The sequence below is a fragment of the Melospiza georgiana genome, chromosome 5, assembly GCF_028018845.1.
Source record: "Melospiza georgiana isolate bMelGeo1 chromosome 5, bMelGeo1.pri, whole genome shotgun sequence".
Taxonomy (NCBI): Eukaryota; Metazoa; Chordata; class Aves; order Passeriformes; family Passerellidae; genus Melospiza; species Melospiza georgiana.
The window spans coordinates 28,203,538-28,222,585 of record NC_080434.1 but is presented as its reverse complement, the minus strand read 5'-3'; the positions used below and the strand labels follow the sequence as shown (position 1 = coordinate 28,222,585).

At 42.2% G+C, this 19,048-nt stretch overlaps 1 protein-coding gene across 1 annotated transcript in view; it reads right to left on the bottom strand.

Moving 5' to 3' along the window:
• AFF1 (ALF transcription elongation factor 1) overlaps positions 1–19,048 on the bottom strand; it is a 67,249-nt gene that overhangs the window by 15,213 nt on the left and 32,988 nt on the right. Inside the window, exons 4-10 of the mRNA XM_058025018.1 lie at positions 9,252–9,296; positions 8,165–8,251; positions 7,539–7,575; positions 7,133–7,184; positions 2,980–3,034; positions 2,814–2,851; positions 1,266–1,422 (exon numbers count right to left, since the gene is read on the bottom strand). Coding sequence (XP_057881001.1) covers positions 1,266–1,422; positions 2,814–2,851; positions 2,980–3,034; positions 7,133–7,184; positions 7,539–7,575; positions 8,165–8,251; positions 9,252–9,296 — 471 coding nt within the window. The remainder of the gene's footprint in view (positions 1–1,265; positions 1,423–2,813; positions 2,852–2,979; positions 3,035–7,132; positions 7,185–7,538; positions 7,576–8,164; positions 8,252–9,251; positions 9,297–19,048) is intronic.

Sequence of the window (19,048 nt, the reverse complement as noted above, 5' to 3'; positions counted from 1 at the left end):
ATGCCTTTACGGGCTGTTTCCATCCTAGCACAGCTTACCAGAGCCCTGGTTCTGTTGCCCAGAGGTCTCAAAGTGTTTGCTTTTGCACGTGAAGAACTCACTATAAACACACAGGCCATGTGCACTAACTTACTCTAGAGTACCATGGATGAACAGTTGGCTGAATGAAAAAAGGACAAAAAGGTCAATGGCAAGTAGGTAGGACTTCATTAGTATTTTCAGGACAAACCAGGCAGAATTTAGTAAAAGATGAGAAGTATAACATCTTCCTTCAAAGACACCATATTGCAGTGGGCACAGTCTGTAACTGAACTGCTGGAGGGAAAAAGTATTAGAGTGAGATGGAAAGATAGGCAGTCTCAAAGTTTGTTACTGGCTTCTCCCTGTTCATGCACTTCTAAGGTGAAAAGAAAGAGAGCTAGAGCTGAGGGAAGGAAAAATAAATTACAAGGGTCTTTGTAAGAGGGACCTCAAACTGCCAGCGGATTGTTTTGCATCAGCTGTGGTCTGCAGACACAGCCATGTACTTCCCAGTACCCTGAGAATGTTGTGCAACCTGAAAGAACTGTTTGAAAGAATGGGACATGAGCACTTCTGCAGCAGATTTTTTTTAAAAATGCACGGTCTCACAATTATGAAAGTTTCAGGCACCAAGTTCTGTTTGTCTGCTTTTCCCAATAAAAGCCTCAGAAATGCCAGTGCAGCAGTATCCAAGCCGAATTCAACAGCAGCAAGGCTAAGCATATTCCAGCCCTTTCTGCGGGTCTGATCCCTTAAGCTGCAACCTGGGAGAAGCTGAATCTGTCACTCAGGCACAGGAGCTGCAGGCAGGCAGCAGCTCCTCTTAAATTATCAGGAAACTGGTCTCTCCCTGACACTGCCCATAAAGGCAACCAGAAATCCTGCACAGGCAGAGGTGGGCCCCACACAGCCCAGCTGTGCTTTCCCTCTGTGCCTTCTCTTGTGTCCCCAGTGAAGGCACTGATTCCCCCAGGAGAGCTAGATAACTGTGCCAAAGGACATGGGGGATGCAATGCCCAACAAAGGTTGGGCATCTGAAAGTCTCATTATGTTGGTAGTGAGGGTAACTAAGGTAGACAAACTCTAGAATGGAAGCACAGGGTAAGAAAAGTCGAGTGATGCAGGAAAGATGTCAAGGGGACAGCTGATCAATGAGAGTGCTGCAGGTCCCCTGCCCTAAGTGCATTTGACAGCAGAGTGGGGCAAGGGCTGTGTGAGCCCCTCTGCCTCTCGTGTGCATTCACCTCGGGCACCGGCGCTCGCGGGGGCTCGCTCGTGTCACTGTCACTCGAGGGGCTCTCTGTCTCCGAGTCTGAGGAGCTGTCTGAGTCACTGGTGCTCCCTGACTCCGAGCTGCTGGAATGTGCTGATTCCACACTCTTGGGCTGGGACTGTAAGGAACTGCAAGGCCACCATGAGATAAAATTAGAAAGCAGCATGGCTGAAGGTTACTTATTATATTGACAGTTTTATTCAAAAACAAAAACTCAAATCCCATTATTTTGGCACTGAGATGAGAGGGGAGAAGGCCAGAGAAATACATTAGCATACTCAAATAAATAAAGCACCCGAATACAAAATTGCTGGAAGTAATAAAACCTTTAACTCCAACCCAGTCAAATATGTAGCAAGATGCCACTACTACAATGAGGAGCTGCATTTTGCCAATCAAAGTTTAAAAAATACTGAAACTGCCCAATGCTTTTCTGAAAAACTTCCAATAAAAGTGAACAAGGCAGGAACATATACTTCAGGATGGTTTCTGTTTTTTCTGTTCTCCCTCTTAAGTTTTCACTTCATCTGTGTTACTTGGTCATGCTGCTGTAAGCACTTCATTAATAGCCCCATCAGGCAGCAGCATTTCTTGCAACACTCTAACAAAAGTGGTTTCTCCACACTGACAATAGAGTGGATGGAATCAAGGAAGAGCTGCCCCTTTTATGCACAGTGGTTTTTTTTTTTTTTAATGGGCTTACAAAATGAAAATGTAGATATTTTAATTTATTTTTTCTACTTTGGTTTCCCACATCAGTATCAACACATTTGTATGAGTTGGAGGCAAACTCCTTGCTGAACCAAGACTGATATCATGAGAACATTCCTATTTTAAGAGTTTGCAGAGACACAGATCATGGCAATCATGCCATTGGTGTGCTCTGCAAGTCTGACTACGTAGCCCACTCTTGTGCTTGAAGAATATACATATCAAGCCCCCCCCAAAAAAATCTATGTCAGTGCTCTCATACAGGAAAAATTTTGAGCTTTTCCATCTTTCTTCCTCAAATGCTGGCATATGACTGTTCAGTCTACCTTGAATATTGCCTCTGAGTAACAATACATGGCAGGAACAGCTTACAATCAGCTTCCTTATCAGAGGAGCTGAAACAGCCTCTTCCTAACCCTTTCCTGTTCTTTACCCACTTGGCTCTTTTGGGCTTCCTTCTGAGCTAAAATTGAACGCACATCTCACCCATGGCCACTACAGCTGAAAATCCCATTAGCTGCAGTGTGATCTGTGGACACACTGGTGGAGGGGAGGAGGAGAGGAGAAAGACGCAGTTGAGGAAATACAGTTCTGGTTCAGAGGGAAGATCCAGCATACCTGAATAACTCATTTCTAATGGGAGCTTTCCAGAAAACCCCACACAACTAAAGCTGACTTTCAAGAGCAGCCAGAAACCAGCTTTCTCTGTAGCTACAAGAGAAACCAGAAACCCTTACCCTCCCACCCCACATATGTTTTGTTTTTCTCCTTATGTGGTCTAGCTAGTAGTTTGGGAACAAACCTGTACCTTGGAGGAGCAAGTGAAGAAGGTGACTTTTCAACAACCTGTTTTGTTCACAAAGACAAAGAGGAGAGGGGGAGGAAAGGTTAGCTCAGAACTCAGAACAATGCAACAAGTGGTGATGTTTAAAGGGAAGTCTGTGTGCCTAGTGTATAAAACAGCTAAAACCGACTTGGTCGTCACCACTCTCTTCACTATCACTGAGCTGCAGGTCGTCCTGGAGCATTCTGAAAGACAACCAGAAGATAAATATCAGCCAAGGCAGACACATTTTGAAGCAGCAGGCAGTGATAAAGATTTGGTTTGTACTTGCCAAAGCAAAACAACCTCCCCCATCTTTTCTGAACATTTGGCATGCTCAATCTACTAAACCGTATCATTACTTGAAATGAATGGTTAAAATGTTTTACTTTTTTTTTTTTTTTACTGGTACAGTAAGAGACTGTCATGCTGTCAGCCTGCACTGGGTTCCCAAGGGACAGAAAGCATCAGGAGTACCAGGAAATGTGCAAGTTCACACACTCTGCTCTCAGGGACTGCGAATTTTTCTTCTGTCCCAGGGGTTCTCATTCTGCTGCCCAAGTCTCCTATCACACATGTGTAAGTCAATGCCAAGGTCAGGCCTATCTCCCATCTCCTCTCTACTCAAGGAACTCCATTCTCCTGCACATTTCAGCAGTACTGTCAAGCAGTTGAGGTACTCAGAGAAGTTTACAAGAGGAGAGGCGTGAGCTCTGTTTCGCTATTGCTAGAGAAGAGAGCAGGCTGCCCACAAACATTTCCAAAAGCATCATTTAGTCCTGTGGCTGCAGGTGGTAACTACCGTTTGCAATTTTTAATTAAAATGCTGGAAGGGAAGGAGAGGAATTCAAAGCTCTCCCAGATTGTTATCCCCCTCTCTGGCAATTGTGCCAAATCATCCCAAAGGAGCTGAAAAATAGGCAGGTAAAACCTGGCTATTCAAAAGTATAGTTATTCAAATCTTGAAACTAGCTGGCAATTGACTCCTCAACCCAGATTATTATTCAAGTGTCCTTCCAAAAATGGGATCAAAAGCTTGGGAGCTGAGATAGAGATTTTAATCAATTAGGACAAAACTTGACTCTGCTTATTTCAACCTCATTTCAAACAAAGGGCTTTCTGTGAAAAATTTTTTTGCAGCCAAAAAAGAAAAATAGGACTCTGACCCCTCATGCCAACATGTTTTATAGCAAGAAAATAACTATAAATGATCCCCAGTAAACCACATCACCTGGAAAAAGGGGGAGAAATTAGGAAAAAGTCGTTGCTTTCTTTGTTCATTTTGACTGCCATTCCCCTGTGATCTACCCTCCACTGCCTCATTTCCTCACACACCTTCTCACTGGAAATCACCTCTTGCCTCTTCATTTAGAGTAAACACTGAAGGGAAGCACTATGAGACACCACCTTGGAAAAGGAGAGCTCCAAATTTCCTACAGAAGGCAGACAGCCTGCAGCAATCCTGCACGAGCCAGCTCTGCTGTGGGCCAGAGCCAGAGCTCACTGCCAGACAGATGAGGCACAGAAATGAAAAAAGAACAGTGACAGCACAGGCACTCTCCAAATTCCAGGCAGTTTGGCTAACCATCTACTGGTATCTCAATGAATCCTTTTTATTTTCTTTTACAGCTCCTAGGGGGAAGGAGTCCTTCAAAGATGATAGTGAAGAAACTTTCAGGGATGCTAAAACATGCTGAAAGGTTTTAAGTTTGGTTTTGGGGTGTTCTTTGTTTTTTTTAGTTTTGTTCCATTTTATTCTGCTTTAAGAATTGTGGACTAAAGTCTTACTTAATTTAGAGGTAAGAGGATAATCACAGAATCATAGAATGGTTTGGGTTGGAAGAGACCTTAGAGATCATTTAGTTGCAAACCCCTGCTGTGGACAGGGACATGCAAAGACACTACCTAGATCTCTTTAAATCTGATTTAACTGTTTGTAAAAAAAAAGTCTACCTTTTCTACATGAGCTGCTAGTAAATAAAATACATCAGCAGAAAAGAACACTGCGACTTCTTATTCTCTATTTGGGATCAAGGAAGAACTCAAACTTCAAGTCATACTCGTGCAATGGTAGAAAAAGCCAGTTTCCACAAAACAAGATTTTGACAAATTGTTAAATAGCCTAGTTAAAGAAAATAAATCTGCCTTAATAATTTTAATGCCCTAGTTAGCTCAAGAATAATAGATGCCAAGGTTTCATTTGCAGGACCTGTTCATTTGCAACTTATGTACACACCATTAATCTCCCTAAAGCTATTTAAAAAGAGTTCTTTTAGTGAGAGAAGCAGCACTAAAATTATTATCACTTGCCAAACAACCTCACTGAAAGCACAGGCTGGTCCCTCCCTGCTAGCCAGGTTAAAGATGCATCACCAAGAATGAGCTGGCATGTCTCCTTTTCAAAGAAGGGCTGCTTCCATTCCAGCATTGCCAGGTGCAAACTTCAGGGCTGCATTCAAGAATGAAATCCATCTGGGAAATCCCTGCACGCTCTGAAAAGCTGAATGCTTAATTTGGGCACACAGATGCCCTGGGATTTCATCTTCTAATTAACCAGCACAATCACTGTTTGTTTTCAGGCAGCTACACTTTGCAACACAAGCTACTCCAGGCAGCTGAATTTTCAGACAGTCACGTGTGCTTTGAACAGCACAGAAAGCCAGGCCTGTTGTGCCAGAGAAAACAAACACAGAAAAGAAGGGATGGATCACTTCAAGGGAAAGATATAGAAGAAATCCTCGGGCAAACTTCACTCAGACACAAACCCAGGCCACCCTGTTCCTCCTGCTTCCACTGCCTTTGCCAACCATGGGCTCACACATCCCTTGTGAATGAGCACTGGCTCTGAAGTGCCAAGGACACTGAGCAGAGAAGGGATCAGGGCTAAGGACAGAGCTCCATACCATGCTAAATTTACAATTCTGGCCCTGTGAGCTAAGGAAGGAGTCCCTTCCAATTCCTGTCTGTAGGAAAAGTCTCTTCTCTCTCTGCTGCCTTGACAACTGACTAAAGGGCTAAAGGGATTTTTACAAGCAGCTGTGAACTGAAATAATGATGACAGTCATAGGGTAGCTGGGGAGGAAGGCAGAGCCTGGAGCAGTTGGAACTACTAGTTTTAGTAGTGCAATGAAAATTTTCAGACATCATTGAGGAGGAACAAACTGGGGTGGAGGAAAGTGAAGCAAAATAAGGAAGAGATTAAAGGAGTAGGTGACTGCTCAGCAAGACACTATCCCATACTCCCAGCAAGTGAGGGCTCCTCTGCATTATGCTAGAACAGTAAGAAAAGGATGTTTAACAGACCCTACAGGGCTTAAGTGAAAAATTCTACAATCTCAGCCAAAATGGAGACATGGTTTTGCTCTTACTTCTGACTAGCCCAGTTTGTTTGGTTTTTAATTAAATGATTTGTGATAAGGAAAAGGCAAACAAGTGGAATAAGCATTGTAGTCTGTACTTTGCAGCCTTCCATGGAAAAACATATAATGGAGTAACAAGATCTTTATGTATCATATGAACTGACAGACATTTAAATTTAATGGTTCAGCAAGTGCCTTGCACACAGACCCCTGAGCCTTCCAGACATGGAAAGATTTCTGTTTGTTACTGAGGGCTCAGAGCCTAGCAATGCTGCATTTGGCCAAGTAAATCCTGAAAGATTAATGTCAGCCCACACAAAACTGCTTTCAATCAACTTCTGTAATTAATCTAATTAACAGATAACCACTTTCACCTACAAGGACAGCACCAAGTTATTTATCTACTTTTTTTTTTTTTCAAACTTCAGCCCTGTTTTTTATAGTTCTTGTAGGTGTAGCTTTACTAGCCCTCTCTATTGTCAAAACAATATCCAGGATCAATCGCATTCAGTCTGAACCTTTTGTAATTTATGTCAGTTGGATGCATTATTGTAGGTTGAACAGCACAAAATTGTGATGTTAAATAGCCACAGATAAAAAGAACAAAATACCTTTAATCTGGTGCATTAATAGTTGGGCTTTTTCTTCAGTTTTGTTTTGGTTTTTACACAGTCATTGTAATCATGATAAGTACACTTGGCATCGTCAGGTTAAGAGTTGGACTGGGTGATCTTAAAGGTCTTTTCCAACCTAAATGATTCTATGATTCCATCATGAAACAATAATGTTTCTATTGGTGAAAATTCCCTGCATTGCAAGTTTGCTAAGAAAAATCAGACTGATAAAACTGTAATCTTCAGAAACATCAAGTAACCCAAAATTTAGTTCTTTCCAGGTTCTTTAATTAACTGCACAGTAGAGATGTGGGCAGGTCTGGTTACTTACGATGTTCTTGGCTGAGAACCTGGCAACGTTTCTGAAGGTGCTCCATACTGCTCTGGAAATCAAAAATGAATAGGTTGGGTTTGTTTGCCTCCTTTGTAGCCTATTTTATCTTATGTTCTCTGAGCACCAGATTAGACTCATCACTTTCTTCTAGAACATAATTGTCATCAGATTATTCATCATTCCAAATGGGATTTTCTAATGAAATAACAGCTGCCTTAAAGCCTAGGTAATGAATGTACACAATCTCTTATGCCATTTCTAAATTCATCACTGTTCAACACAGCACAGGAAATCACACCTCTTCATCAACGTCAATCAATTGACATGTCATGTATAACACACATCACACAAAACTATCTGTCAATAAACATATTGTGTGTGTTTCCTTTGGCTATCTACTTACTCTGATCCTTTGCTACAGATCCTTCAGGTTGCAATTCCTAGGGAAAAAAGACAAAGTGCAAATTGAGAACAAAGTAAATGAGCTCTCTCATAAGAGTTGTGTACTGACGATTTGTTTTCCATGTGTCACTTTACTGTAATAAACATTTTAGCTAGCTTGTCAAAGTGTCCAATAGTCTAAGCTGGCCTGACATAGCTTAGCATGGACAGAAATGATAACATGCTATTGTCACCAAAAACTGGTTTTTAGCACATTAGGGGTATGTGCATTCTTGAAGAAGTATTTTAAAATTTCATAAGATCTGCCAAGCACATCTGTTTAACACAGTCAGAAAATATTTCTATTGACAAAAAGATAAAATATATTTTGTGCTTCAGCAGAGATACTTAAAATGTCTCAGAAAAGTAGTTGTATTTGAAGACCACAATTACAACAAATGTCTAAGTTGCTGAAGCACTTTTTATTCACCCCCATTGTGCTTTAATTTATCTGACTATTTCTGAAGGTAATGCCCCCTAACAGCCCTTATTTATAGAAGGGGAACAAAATTGGATGGAAACACATGCAAGAGCCAGAAAGCTCTCTTCTAGTTTATCAAAAGTCCTGGAAGAAAGAGGGTATCTTACCTTTGTAGGGAATGGAAATTTTGAAGGCTCTGTTTTAGTAGGTGTGTTAAGAGCTGTCAGGGGAGGTGGCCAAGAGCGGGTCATTTCCTGGAAAGAGATTGAGAGAAGCAGCTATCAGGAGTTTTGCTGATAGGCACAGAGATTTGGATCTACCTCTTCATGCATTTGGGCACGTTTCCCCATGGTTGCTACAAAAATAGTGATATGCATTACTAGCAGGCCAGAACACAGGATATGCCTGGTGAAACACAAAAAGATGCCAGACTTCCAGGAGGAGTCCTTGTGGTGCAACCCCAACCAGCACAGAGTAGCCAGTGGGCACCTGCGTGCAGCTCCCCTCCAACTCAAACACTGCCCCAACAGCAGCTTCTGGAGAGCTATCAAGGCATCAGGATTTTGCAACCTCAAGCAACTGCACAGGAAGTGAATTGCAGAAACCAAACTGTTCCACCAGGACTTCAGCATCTCAGAACAGAATGTGACATCAAGGAACACTCTCCTCAGGATCAGGACCACTGGCTTGGGAATCCCAGGGCATTTTCACACTGTGCACAGGGAAGGAATTCAGCCACAGCCTGTGCTGCTCACAGAGACAGTTCTGACACAAGGTTACAGCATCAGACTTGGCTTTGCTCTGCATGAGCAGACTAGAATTACAGTGAGGGAGCAGCAGTGCCATGCACAGGCAGGTGAAAAGGACACAGGGGTGTTCCTGCTCAGAGCCACACTGCTGGGGCTGGCAGCACAGACACGAGGCAGCTTCTCCAGAGCCTTTGGAGGAAGGGCACCTGGGAATGGCAAACCACTGACTTGATGCAGGAGCAGCTCTGGCTGTCTCGGATGACTTGTCAGTCTTGAACTGCACCAGACTGTATTATGCTAAGGTACTGATAGAAAGACTGATCTTACAACTCCAGCTGTATTCAAGGCTGACTCTTATCTCTACTTCTCCTCAGCACACCCCAAAACTAGTGACAGCTACATCTGCTGAGTGAACAGAAGCAGAGAGGTATCTTTTCCCCAACCATTACCTTAAGGCATACAAAATCTAAGCAAAGACAGAGATCTATTATTTAAGAGTACCTACCCTCAAAATTTCTTCAATGGACTGCACATCAATGGGGTTGGTTTGCTGTAAGAAGAATGAGAGAAGCAGCATGAATTTGCTTGGGTTTTTTACCAACTGACATGAGATAGGCACACACTCAGTGAACATTTGCTTACCAACAGCTCAATAAATTTCATGGAAGCCCCTTAGTAACAAAATGCTAGTAAGGATTAAAATCCCCATCAGAAGGACAGTTAATAATGCACTTCTAAAATGTCTCATTTTCAAGTCCTGGCCAGAGGTGACTGCAGATTCCACCAGGACACTCTGCCTGGAATGAGGTAAAATGACTCAAGCAATGCCACCAATGGCAAATGGTATTTGCAAAGCTACAGTTGGTAAATGGAAAAGGGAGCATCACAGGACTTTTGGTGTTGAATAAAGCTGAAACCAGTCTGACTCATCAATCCCAAAGTTAAACATACTGATAGTGAGATAAAGATGTGGTAGACCTGGTAAAATACTTGATAAAGGAACAAACATTCTACTGATACTACCAATAACTTATCTAAAGCTGCTCAGCTGACACAGCTGGCCTGAAGAGATCTGACAATCAATCACTCGATACTATAAAAGCCCAGTCCCAAATTTTAATGGCAGGGTCTTCTGATGTATCCTTTCTCAGAGGGTATGTTTGCTTCCTCACACTGATGTGCTCCAGACATGGGGAACACCACTTCCCTTCCACACATCAGCTTCTCTTCTACTAACAAGGCATGTGTTTTTAAAGTATCTGTCATTTACATGTCCTTTCCTAAGTGATACCATTAAAGGAGGCTGAAACAGAAAACAACCAAAGAGCTGAGTAGCTGTGATAAGCAAAATGCACACCAGATCAGTTTCTTGTCTATAAACAAGAAATTCTATGGACGTGTTCAGTCATCAGAGTAATTGCTGAAAGGGAAAGGCCAGGAAGAATTTATTCACATTTAAGAAAGTGGACAGTGAGCTACAATGCCCAACCAGAAGGATCTTCCCTAGAAAAGAGTAAAGAGCAATGCAAGCAAACACTTCAATAAAGTCCAAAACTGTCATCCTTGGCCCTTTCACAGGAAGTCCACTCATCTGTTTCCCACATGCTGCACTATTTACATTGGAAGGAGAAAAGGAGATGAGGAATGCCTTTTCCTTGCAACCTCATTTGTCTGAGTCTACATAAAGCTCTCATTGAAGCAGTGCTCATTTAACAAAGCCTTGAATTTCTTCAGAAAATCACACAGGGAGAGCTGCTTCTGACCTTACACACCCAAACAAATGAAAGCTGAGGCATGGCCAGATTAGTCACACCAATGAAAGCAAGGCCTGCAGATGTGTCCCACAGCAGGCAGGAGGAGGGGACAGGGAGGGCAAACTGCAAGGAACTACCACATGGCAAGAGACTGCAATGCTTCATAACTCATGGTGCCAAAAAAGGCATCCCATTTCCTCTTTTTATTCTCAGCAGGCTTAACCCAGTAGCTCAGCCTAGTTTACTTCTTAATTCAGTAAGTGGTGAACAGCAGACACGTTCACTTGCATCCTCCTGTGCAAAATGCTTCAGAAACTCCTGAGAAATCCCATGATAACACCATAGAAATAAACTTCCCATGAAACTGGTAACAAATAAAGATCCTGCCTGGACAAAGTATTTCAAAACTCTCTCTATAACAGATTGATTGCAACAAACCAAAGTCAGTTTACTTCACCCATTTCAGAAACTTAAGTTTTATGAGGTGACAAGTGATGACAGAGTGGAATGCAATTAACCTGAGAATAAGAGAATATCTGCAACAGCCAGTCTGGGCCTCTCTTATCCTTGCCAAACAACCCTCATCCCCCTTCCTGGAGTTCTTTCTGATGAGCCTAAAAAGACTTTGACATTGATACAGGTTTACATACACAGAGTATTTATAGTTCAATTGTCAGGAGGATTTATCATAACCCCCAAGGGTTCAGCGACGGGTTCTTCACAGGTCCAGGGGCTCAGCAGAAACCACTTTCTTCCTCATGGCTCAAAATTTAAAGGAAAACAAACACAGACCACTGAACAAGCACCACACAACTCTGCATCAGCAGCATAAGGACGTCTGTTTTTGTTGGGTTTTTTAGGACACCATAATCAAATATATGGTGAAATGATTGCTCTAGAGATTTCAGTCACAGATTATTTGGAACAAGCACAGGGTCAAAACCACACCAAAACTGGTCAGAGTCAGCTGACTGCACAGGGGTTGTGCTCTCAGGTAGGACTGTGACTGTCCCCCAAACCTGTGAGGCACACCCCCTTTCCCTCCATCCCAGCTCCAGGGACTGAGGACACTTCATCTTTTACAAATCTATCCAGTGCCTGAAGGAGCTGGGCTTTTCTGCATCCTGAATAGTTTTCCCCCTTTTGTTTGTTGGGCTTTTTTTCCTTCAAGTCACATCTTGGCTGCGTTTCAGCTTGTTAAACCACTAAACCACCATTAAACCACAATTACCACCCAGCAGCAAGGGGTGTCCTTGTCAGCTCTAAGAGAAGGGTTCAGGGGAAAGGAGAAATACAATGCTGCTGCAGGAAGAGCTACAAAGCCATAAAGCCAACGAAATCCCTGAAAGGAGCTCAGCTCCACTGAGGACTGTTGGTGTGGGAGACCAAATATTCCACATTGCTGTCTATCCCTGCTAGCTCTTTTACAGCCTTTCCTAGGAACACTGTAACGTGCAGACAGACAACTCCAGTTAAGCCTGGTGCATATTTGGTGTCTGACACTGACATCTGTACAATCCCCAGCTTGGATTTCCTTATGCCACATCCACACTCTTGCAGTTTGGGAATGACACAGGCCCCTCCAAACATCGCTTACAAAATATTTTGATGGCCGTGATCAAGCACAATCATGGGACATCCAGAATTTTTGGCTTGCTGGGTTTGATATGGTGTTTTAGAGCCAATGTTCCCAACCAAACTGATGCTGTACTTCTATAACAGCTAGTTCCTGCAGCAATAATACTAATTTAATTACTAATAATATTAATAAGAATACTGATTTAAAAGTAAAAAAAGGAAAACAGCCCCTGAAGGATTCATTACTACTTTGATTGTGAACTGAAAAGGACTTCAGGCCAAAATAATTTCAAGCATCTACACAAACATAAGAAGCCCTAGAAGTTACTTGAGGAATTAGTCTGTCTTTACTACAACAGGCATGCAGAAATGCACAGGTGCACATACCCACAAAAGAAGAGAGGGAGCTCTTAATTTAGAAAACAATTTAAAATCTGCACAGGCACTCAATTCACACTGCATAGCAAGTGTGTGATGAAACTCTCAGAAATACTTCCATGTCCTCTCCTCATGAGCAATTCCAAAATTCACACACTGTCATGAACTCATGCCCCGAGCCTTGCTCTGCTCTGTTAGGGAATAAATAAGGAAATCAGGATAATAAACTAAAAATCAAACCCAAACTAAACTGCCTAAGGAGCCACCAGGCACACAGAAGAGATGCCCCACTGGCCGTGATATTTTCTGGGCCGTAGATACTAAAAAGAAGAAGCAGTGGTTGATTTGAGTTTTTTTTGGTTTTTTTTTTTTTTTTTTTTTTTTTTGTAATGAAGATGGGGTAAGAGAGCTTCTAAGGTTATTTCTTTTTTAAAAGATATTCCATTAAAAATAACAGCACACATTTTCATCCCACTCTGTCACATGTGCCAAGTGGAGCTGAAGGACCGTATGGCTCTCGTGTGTGCAAGAAGGGGGCTGAGGCTTTCTCCCTGGTCTTTAAATAGCTTGCCTCAGGAGGAGGCTGTGCCAGAAGAGTTTCAAGCAAGATGTCAAAAAAAATCACCTTTCGGAGAGAGCTGGCCATGCATTATTTCAGAAGCCACCGTGTGACACCGCTGAGATGTGTGGGCTCAGACAAGGCCAGGGGCAGTCAGAGCACACAGAGTGTGCAAGGACAGGGACAGGAGGTCTGGAGCAGGCATTAGCTGGAATGGATACAGGCAGCCTCTCAGGCAAGTGTTAAGGTGTCACAGACCTTTCTGTTCCTTCTCATCTCTGTAATTTCCACCCCACTGCTCATCCCTGCTATTTGCAAGCCTCTGCTGTCACAGCCCATTTGGAGCTGCCCCCTGACATCCTGTGCACAAACAAGCCCCTTGTTTCTCCATCTCCATCTTAAGTGAAACTGGTGCTGCAGGTACCCAGGCAGCGTAGGAGAGGAAGAGCTACAGCACGAGTGCATTCCTGGTATCTCCTCCTAATTAAAACTGAAATGTATGTGTGTACAGCTCAAGCATGCCAGCTCTTTGCCTGATCTCAGACTGAGTTATTAGCACCAACAAAACCCAAGCAAGTGGTGCAGCAACAATGAGAAAAGCCAATTATGAGTTCCATGCCCTTCATTCTGCTGTCAGGTTTTCTTTGTTTCCTAATGAGAGCTTTGCCGCTGCTACTATCAGCAGAGAAGGTTGCCAGCTCTCAAAACCCAAACAAACAAACCAATCACATTTTCAGCTGCTTCCCATTTAATACCATGCTTTAATATATTTGAATAAGATTATCTAATTTTAAATTTATTTTTTCCTGTACACTGCACAGTCGTTGCAGCTTGAACGCAGTGAAGACCACAAAACTGCATACATCACTGCATGAAGGTTTAATTTGAAAACAACAGGCAGGACAAAAATCAGACTGAAACCTACCATCCTGTCCTCACTTCACCCATCTGTGCTCAGCCAGTCAGAGCAGGAGATGTTGCACATTAGATGCCTTCTCCTCCTCGCACACAAGTCACGCTAGTGATATCAAGCCACTTACTCTCCAAAGTAACTTCCCACCTGGATTTCTGTGCAGTTAAAAATCCATCCTCTCTGTGCTACAGACAGATGCAAGATGGACACACATAGGGCATGTTTCCAAAATGACCCAGCCAACAAGAGACAAGGCATATTTTAACCAAGCCTCTACTAATCCTGATGATGAATGCAATAATGTTCTGCCATGTATTGAAAGAGGCTGCCAAAGCTTGAAGTTCAAACCATATTGTTGATTGACACAAATACATAAACATGAAAATTCATAAAGGTTTTCACACACTATCTTGAGGAACACCAGACACCAAGCAGATTCTCTGCCAAGGCTATTTAAGTGTTCCATATCACAGAACATAAGCCCTACAACTATTTTCATTTTACAAATCTGTAACACCTCCTATATTGTACCCAATATTTGCTAGAAAATAATTGCTAAATAACCCATAACTAGAAAACAATAATTTATAAACCTTTATGAAGTAGGTATTTTAGATTATGAGAAAAAGACAAAGAAAAGCTGTCTTGCAATCAATGTATGCTTTGCTACCAGCAAATTTTCTGGTAGCAAATTTTCTGGTAGCTTTTAGCATGTGTGCTGGAAAACACACATGTCCACCCTGGTATTTTCCCATGTGCACTAACCCAGTCCATGGCCTCGTATTCCCTGAGCTATGGATCAGGGCTATTTTAATTGCTTGTAGCTAAATGGATTGGAAACAATAGAAAATTACTTGGTTTTGAAGCACATCCTGGTGAAACTTAGTAACCACAACAGCTCCCCGAGGCATAAAACCACACTTTCACTTCCAGCCCAATGATTCCATCAGCACCCAGCTCTTCTAACAAAACACAACTTCCTCAGCTCTGGCATCAACAGCCACTTGGGTGAACCTGGGAAAACATCACTGCTGCAGCTGCTGTAACTAAGAAAAACCCTGCAAACCACTGGAGAAGTGACTACACAGGGGAAACAGGGATGGAAAGCTAACAAAACCATCAAACTTGTGTCAACTAAGAAAGATGCAGGCAGATAGTCAACACACGATTTTCTTCTGATTTCTTTCATGTTAAGAAATTGCAGGGATTTGGGGTTTTGCTTGTTTCCTTTTTAAAGCTCATGCAAAAAGTATTAGTGCTTTTAAAAGGAAAAAGGTGGAGTTTGAGCTAAAGCTTACAAGTGTAAGTCTTTGCACTGTTGCCTGTGAGCTTTGGATTAAATCAATAACAAATCAGGCTAAAGTGTGTGCAAACACTTCAAAGCAAACTGTATTTTAGGGATGAGACCATCCCTTCCTTGACTTCACACTTCCCTCATATGCAAGTGTGGGAATACTTGCATATATTTAGGTTTTTCTTAGTGCTATTTTTCTATTAAGCTCAAAAACATTTCAGAAATATACAACAAGAAGGGACTTAAATTACTGTAATGAAACCTTTATAGACCTAATTTGTTTAAAATCTCAAATGATATGGAGCTCAGTATGACTTAATAACTGACTTCATAAACTATGGCCGCAGATTTTAAAGGCTATTTTATTACAGGGAATATTGTCTGAGGTTTCATTACTACTGTAAAATAACACAGAGGTATTATTTGGCAGCAGAGTCCCTTTAACAGCAGCTTGAGCTGTTCCAGAAAATTCAGGAAGCTGCTGTCACAGAACAACAAATCCGCGAGAAGGGAAGGCAATTTTCTCAGCAGGTTGCCCAAGACTAGGATTAATTTTCACAGGAGAAATTACTGCAAGACACATCATTTTTGGCACAGAAGAAGAAAGCTCACTCCATTTCAACAGAAACATGACAACCACAACAACAAAAAAAAAACCCCAAACATAAGGTAGAATACAAAAGGACGAAAAGAGAAAAATTAAACACCAATAAAGCTGAAGTAGCTGAAGTTTTATAAAAACCTTGTATCAGATTCTCTTTGTGGAAAGCAGTACCAAGGTAGCACCCACTGCAGCAGCTGTAAGAAATACATGTTTGGGGATGCCCTTGTTTGAGTTTTGTGCCAGCTGCAGGTAGCCAGATGGGTGGGTTAAGCTATGGACAATGAGCAGCAACAAGCACCACATCCTCGGTCTCCCCTCTCACCAACTTAGTTCTTCAACCTCACGGAGTGAGACTGGAATAATTCCAGCAAATCAAAGCAAAGCTGAAGTAGATCTGCTTGACATTGCTTCCAGTGTTAAGTTCCACTTGTGTAGTTCATGACAACCAAAACCTATTTATGCTTTTTGCTGTATGCACACTAAAACAATGCTGAGGCACCACAGAAATGTACAGAAGGATTCTGTCTTATCCAGCCAGATAAAGTCTTTGAAATTGCACTATAAAAGCATTTGTTTTCTCATTTGTGTCTATGCTGCTTGCTTGACATCACATGACTTCATTGTAGACTACAAATCCAATCTACCAGTCTCAGAGTCCACAGGAGCCTTCTAAAATAAATTCTCTGGGTTCTATTTCAGGTCCTCTGTGGGCACCAGGGTTTCACCAGCAGCTCTCCTGTAGCCAAGTTCCCTGTGGGCAGTTCCACAAGCACACTTAACTCCTTTAAGTCCACAACTCTCTTTTCCAAAGCAACACCAAAGTTATTCCACTAGAAAAATGCCACACCACCTTCTCTTCTGCTTCTGCCCACACCTCAACTCAGCAGCCCAGTTCCAAGTGAAGAGAGCAGCTCCAGCCTCTCACTGCCATCGTAGCAGGTTTGAAAACAAACCAAACCATTCCCACGAGGTTTCTTCAGCTGACACTGAATGATCCTGGCAATTTAAGCATTTTACATCAAAATACTCAGCAAACAATGGTTGTACTGTCCTGTTCCTGCGTGGGTGCCTGCAGGAAATAAAACATTCTTTAAAGATTTTACACGCTTTTCTAACCCCGAGATGGATTATTTTGCTCAATCTAAAAATAAATACATGGGCCTCCTTGTGTTCAAACAGCGTAAGAAAAACAAATTGCTGTTTTGTCTTTCTTTGACTGAAGCAGCCAAGGGGGTTGTGTCCTGGGGGAACAGACTGTTGATATGTTTTAATGAAGGATTCATTACAAATCCTGAGCTGCTGACAAAAATTTGTGTATCTCTTGTTAGCCTCCATCTAATAATAATATATCTGAAATCCAAGCAAAGTAAGCATGGAAGTTAAGTGCAGCATCACCTGTACATTGCCATGCAGACCAGGACTCCAGCCAAGGCTGATTCTCTCTAGTAAATTGCTCTGCATGAAGAGCCTCCACACAAGAGCACCTCTCCACTGCAATGACCATCTGTACAGCAGCTCTCAAAAATCTAGTTCTGACCCCTTGATTCCACAAAATTTTCTTACCTGCTTTCCCTTTAAAGGTCTCTAGTAAATAATTTTTAATACTGCTTAATGTGAATCTGTAAGTATTGTGTCCATAAAAGGCTGAGGTTGTGTCCCCTTTTTCCCTGCAGAATGAACACACAATTTTCTTTCAATGGAAGCATTTGAGCAAGCCACTGTTTCAGGTATTTTCTCATGTCCAGTACCACCTCATTGCAATTTATGCTCATAGATATACTTTTACAGTATTTTGAGTAGCCTGACTCTAGCCTACTCCAGAAAAAAACTGGTCCCTGCAGCTGAAACAACAAAAGATTAGAAAATAATAACTATGCTTGTTAAGACCATCAAGGAAAATGGGGCTTTTGGTGGTGAGAAGTATCCTGTGGCTCTGAGGATCACTTCAGATAATTAACTGCTGCTATCTCTCAGAAATGCTTTCTATTTCCAAAGACCACTTTCCCCTTGGAAAATAAGCAGAGTTAGATTTATGATGGCAGTGGTGGCACTTGGTGCACCTCCCCTTAAAGACTCAGTAAACATTCTTGGAGATGCAACCTCTCCCAGCTGTTTGAAAGCACCCTCAGCTCCTCCCTGCATTACCGACACTGCCAATAAAAGTTTGGGAAATAAAACAAATTGAAGAGGCAGGCTGGAGCCTGGAGCAACATCACCAGTCCCCTGCCAGCACCCAGCACATCTCTGCTGCTGCTTGGGACAGAGCACACAGCCTGGGGGAGCTGAAAGGCATCAGTCACCAGGACCAGGGCATCAAAGGAGAAGGCAAGTGGGAGGGACATGAATAAAGGGATGCTTGTTAGTACATCTAAGGATGGTATTCCCAAAGGAAAAAAGAGAAGAAAACACATGTGTTGAAAGGATAGGAATTGTATCTCTCTCCCTAAGAAAATGAAGTTCTCAACTCAGAAAGAGCCTACATGCTATTTTTAAATTTTAATGGAAATGGAAGAAATATCTTTAAATGTTTCCAAACCAAGTCACTTAACTGGCAAGGGAAAAAATAGCAGGATATCCTTTTGCTTGCAAAGGCAACTATCACTATTGTTTTATAACTGAACTAAATGCAAAAAAACCTATTTTTAGATTTTATGTTTTGTGGATGGAACAGCAAGGTGCCTTAGTATTATCACCATTATCATGTCTACACAGATGAAAGTTATCCTCCTCAAGACAAATATTGGACAAGTCTCTTGGGAGCTCCCTATCTTGCTAAAGACAATGGGAAACCAAAGCAAGTCCTGTCCACCAGTTACCTGGCCACTCTTCAATTTTGTATGCTAAACAGAGTGACCAGGTAACTGACAGCAGCCTAACTTGGAAGCAGCTTAACTTACACTTTCAGCTGTAAAAGCAGCATCCAAGGCTGACACAGTCTGCTTCCAGGAGATGTTTTGTTATTACTCAGCTGAGCACGCACAGACACTGTCATCCTCTCCTCAGAAAACAGCTTTGTGCACTCAGCAAAAAGCTCACAGCCCCATGAGCTTGTTTGCCAGGTGGGAACAGAGGCCAGGGCTGGACAGAGCCTTCTAGAACCTTCTTTGCTTATGCTGTGCCTAGAACAACCAGTCCACAATATTTTAAATCTGTATATAGAAGACACTTGCCTTGTCATGATTCAAAATGCAAGGTTCCTTAAAAGACATTTTTATCATCCCC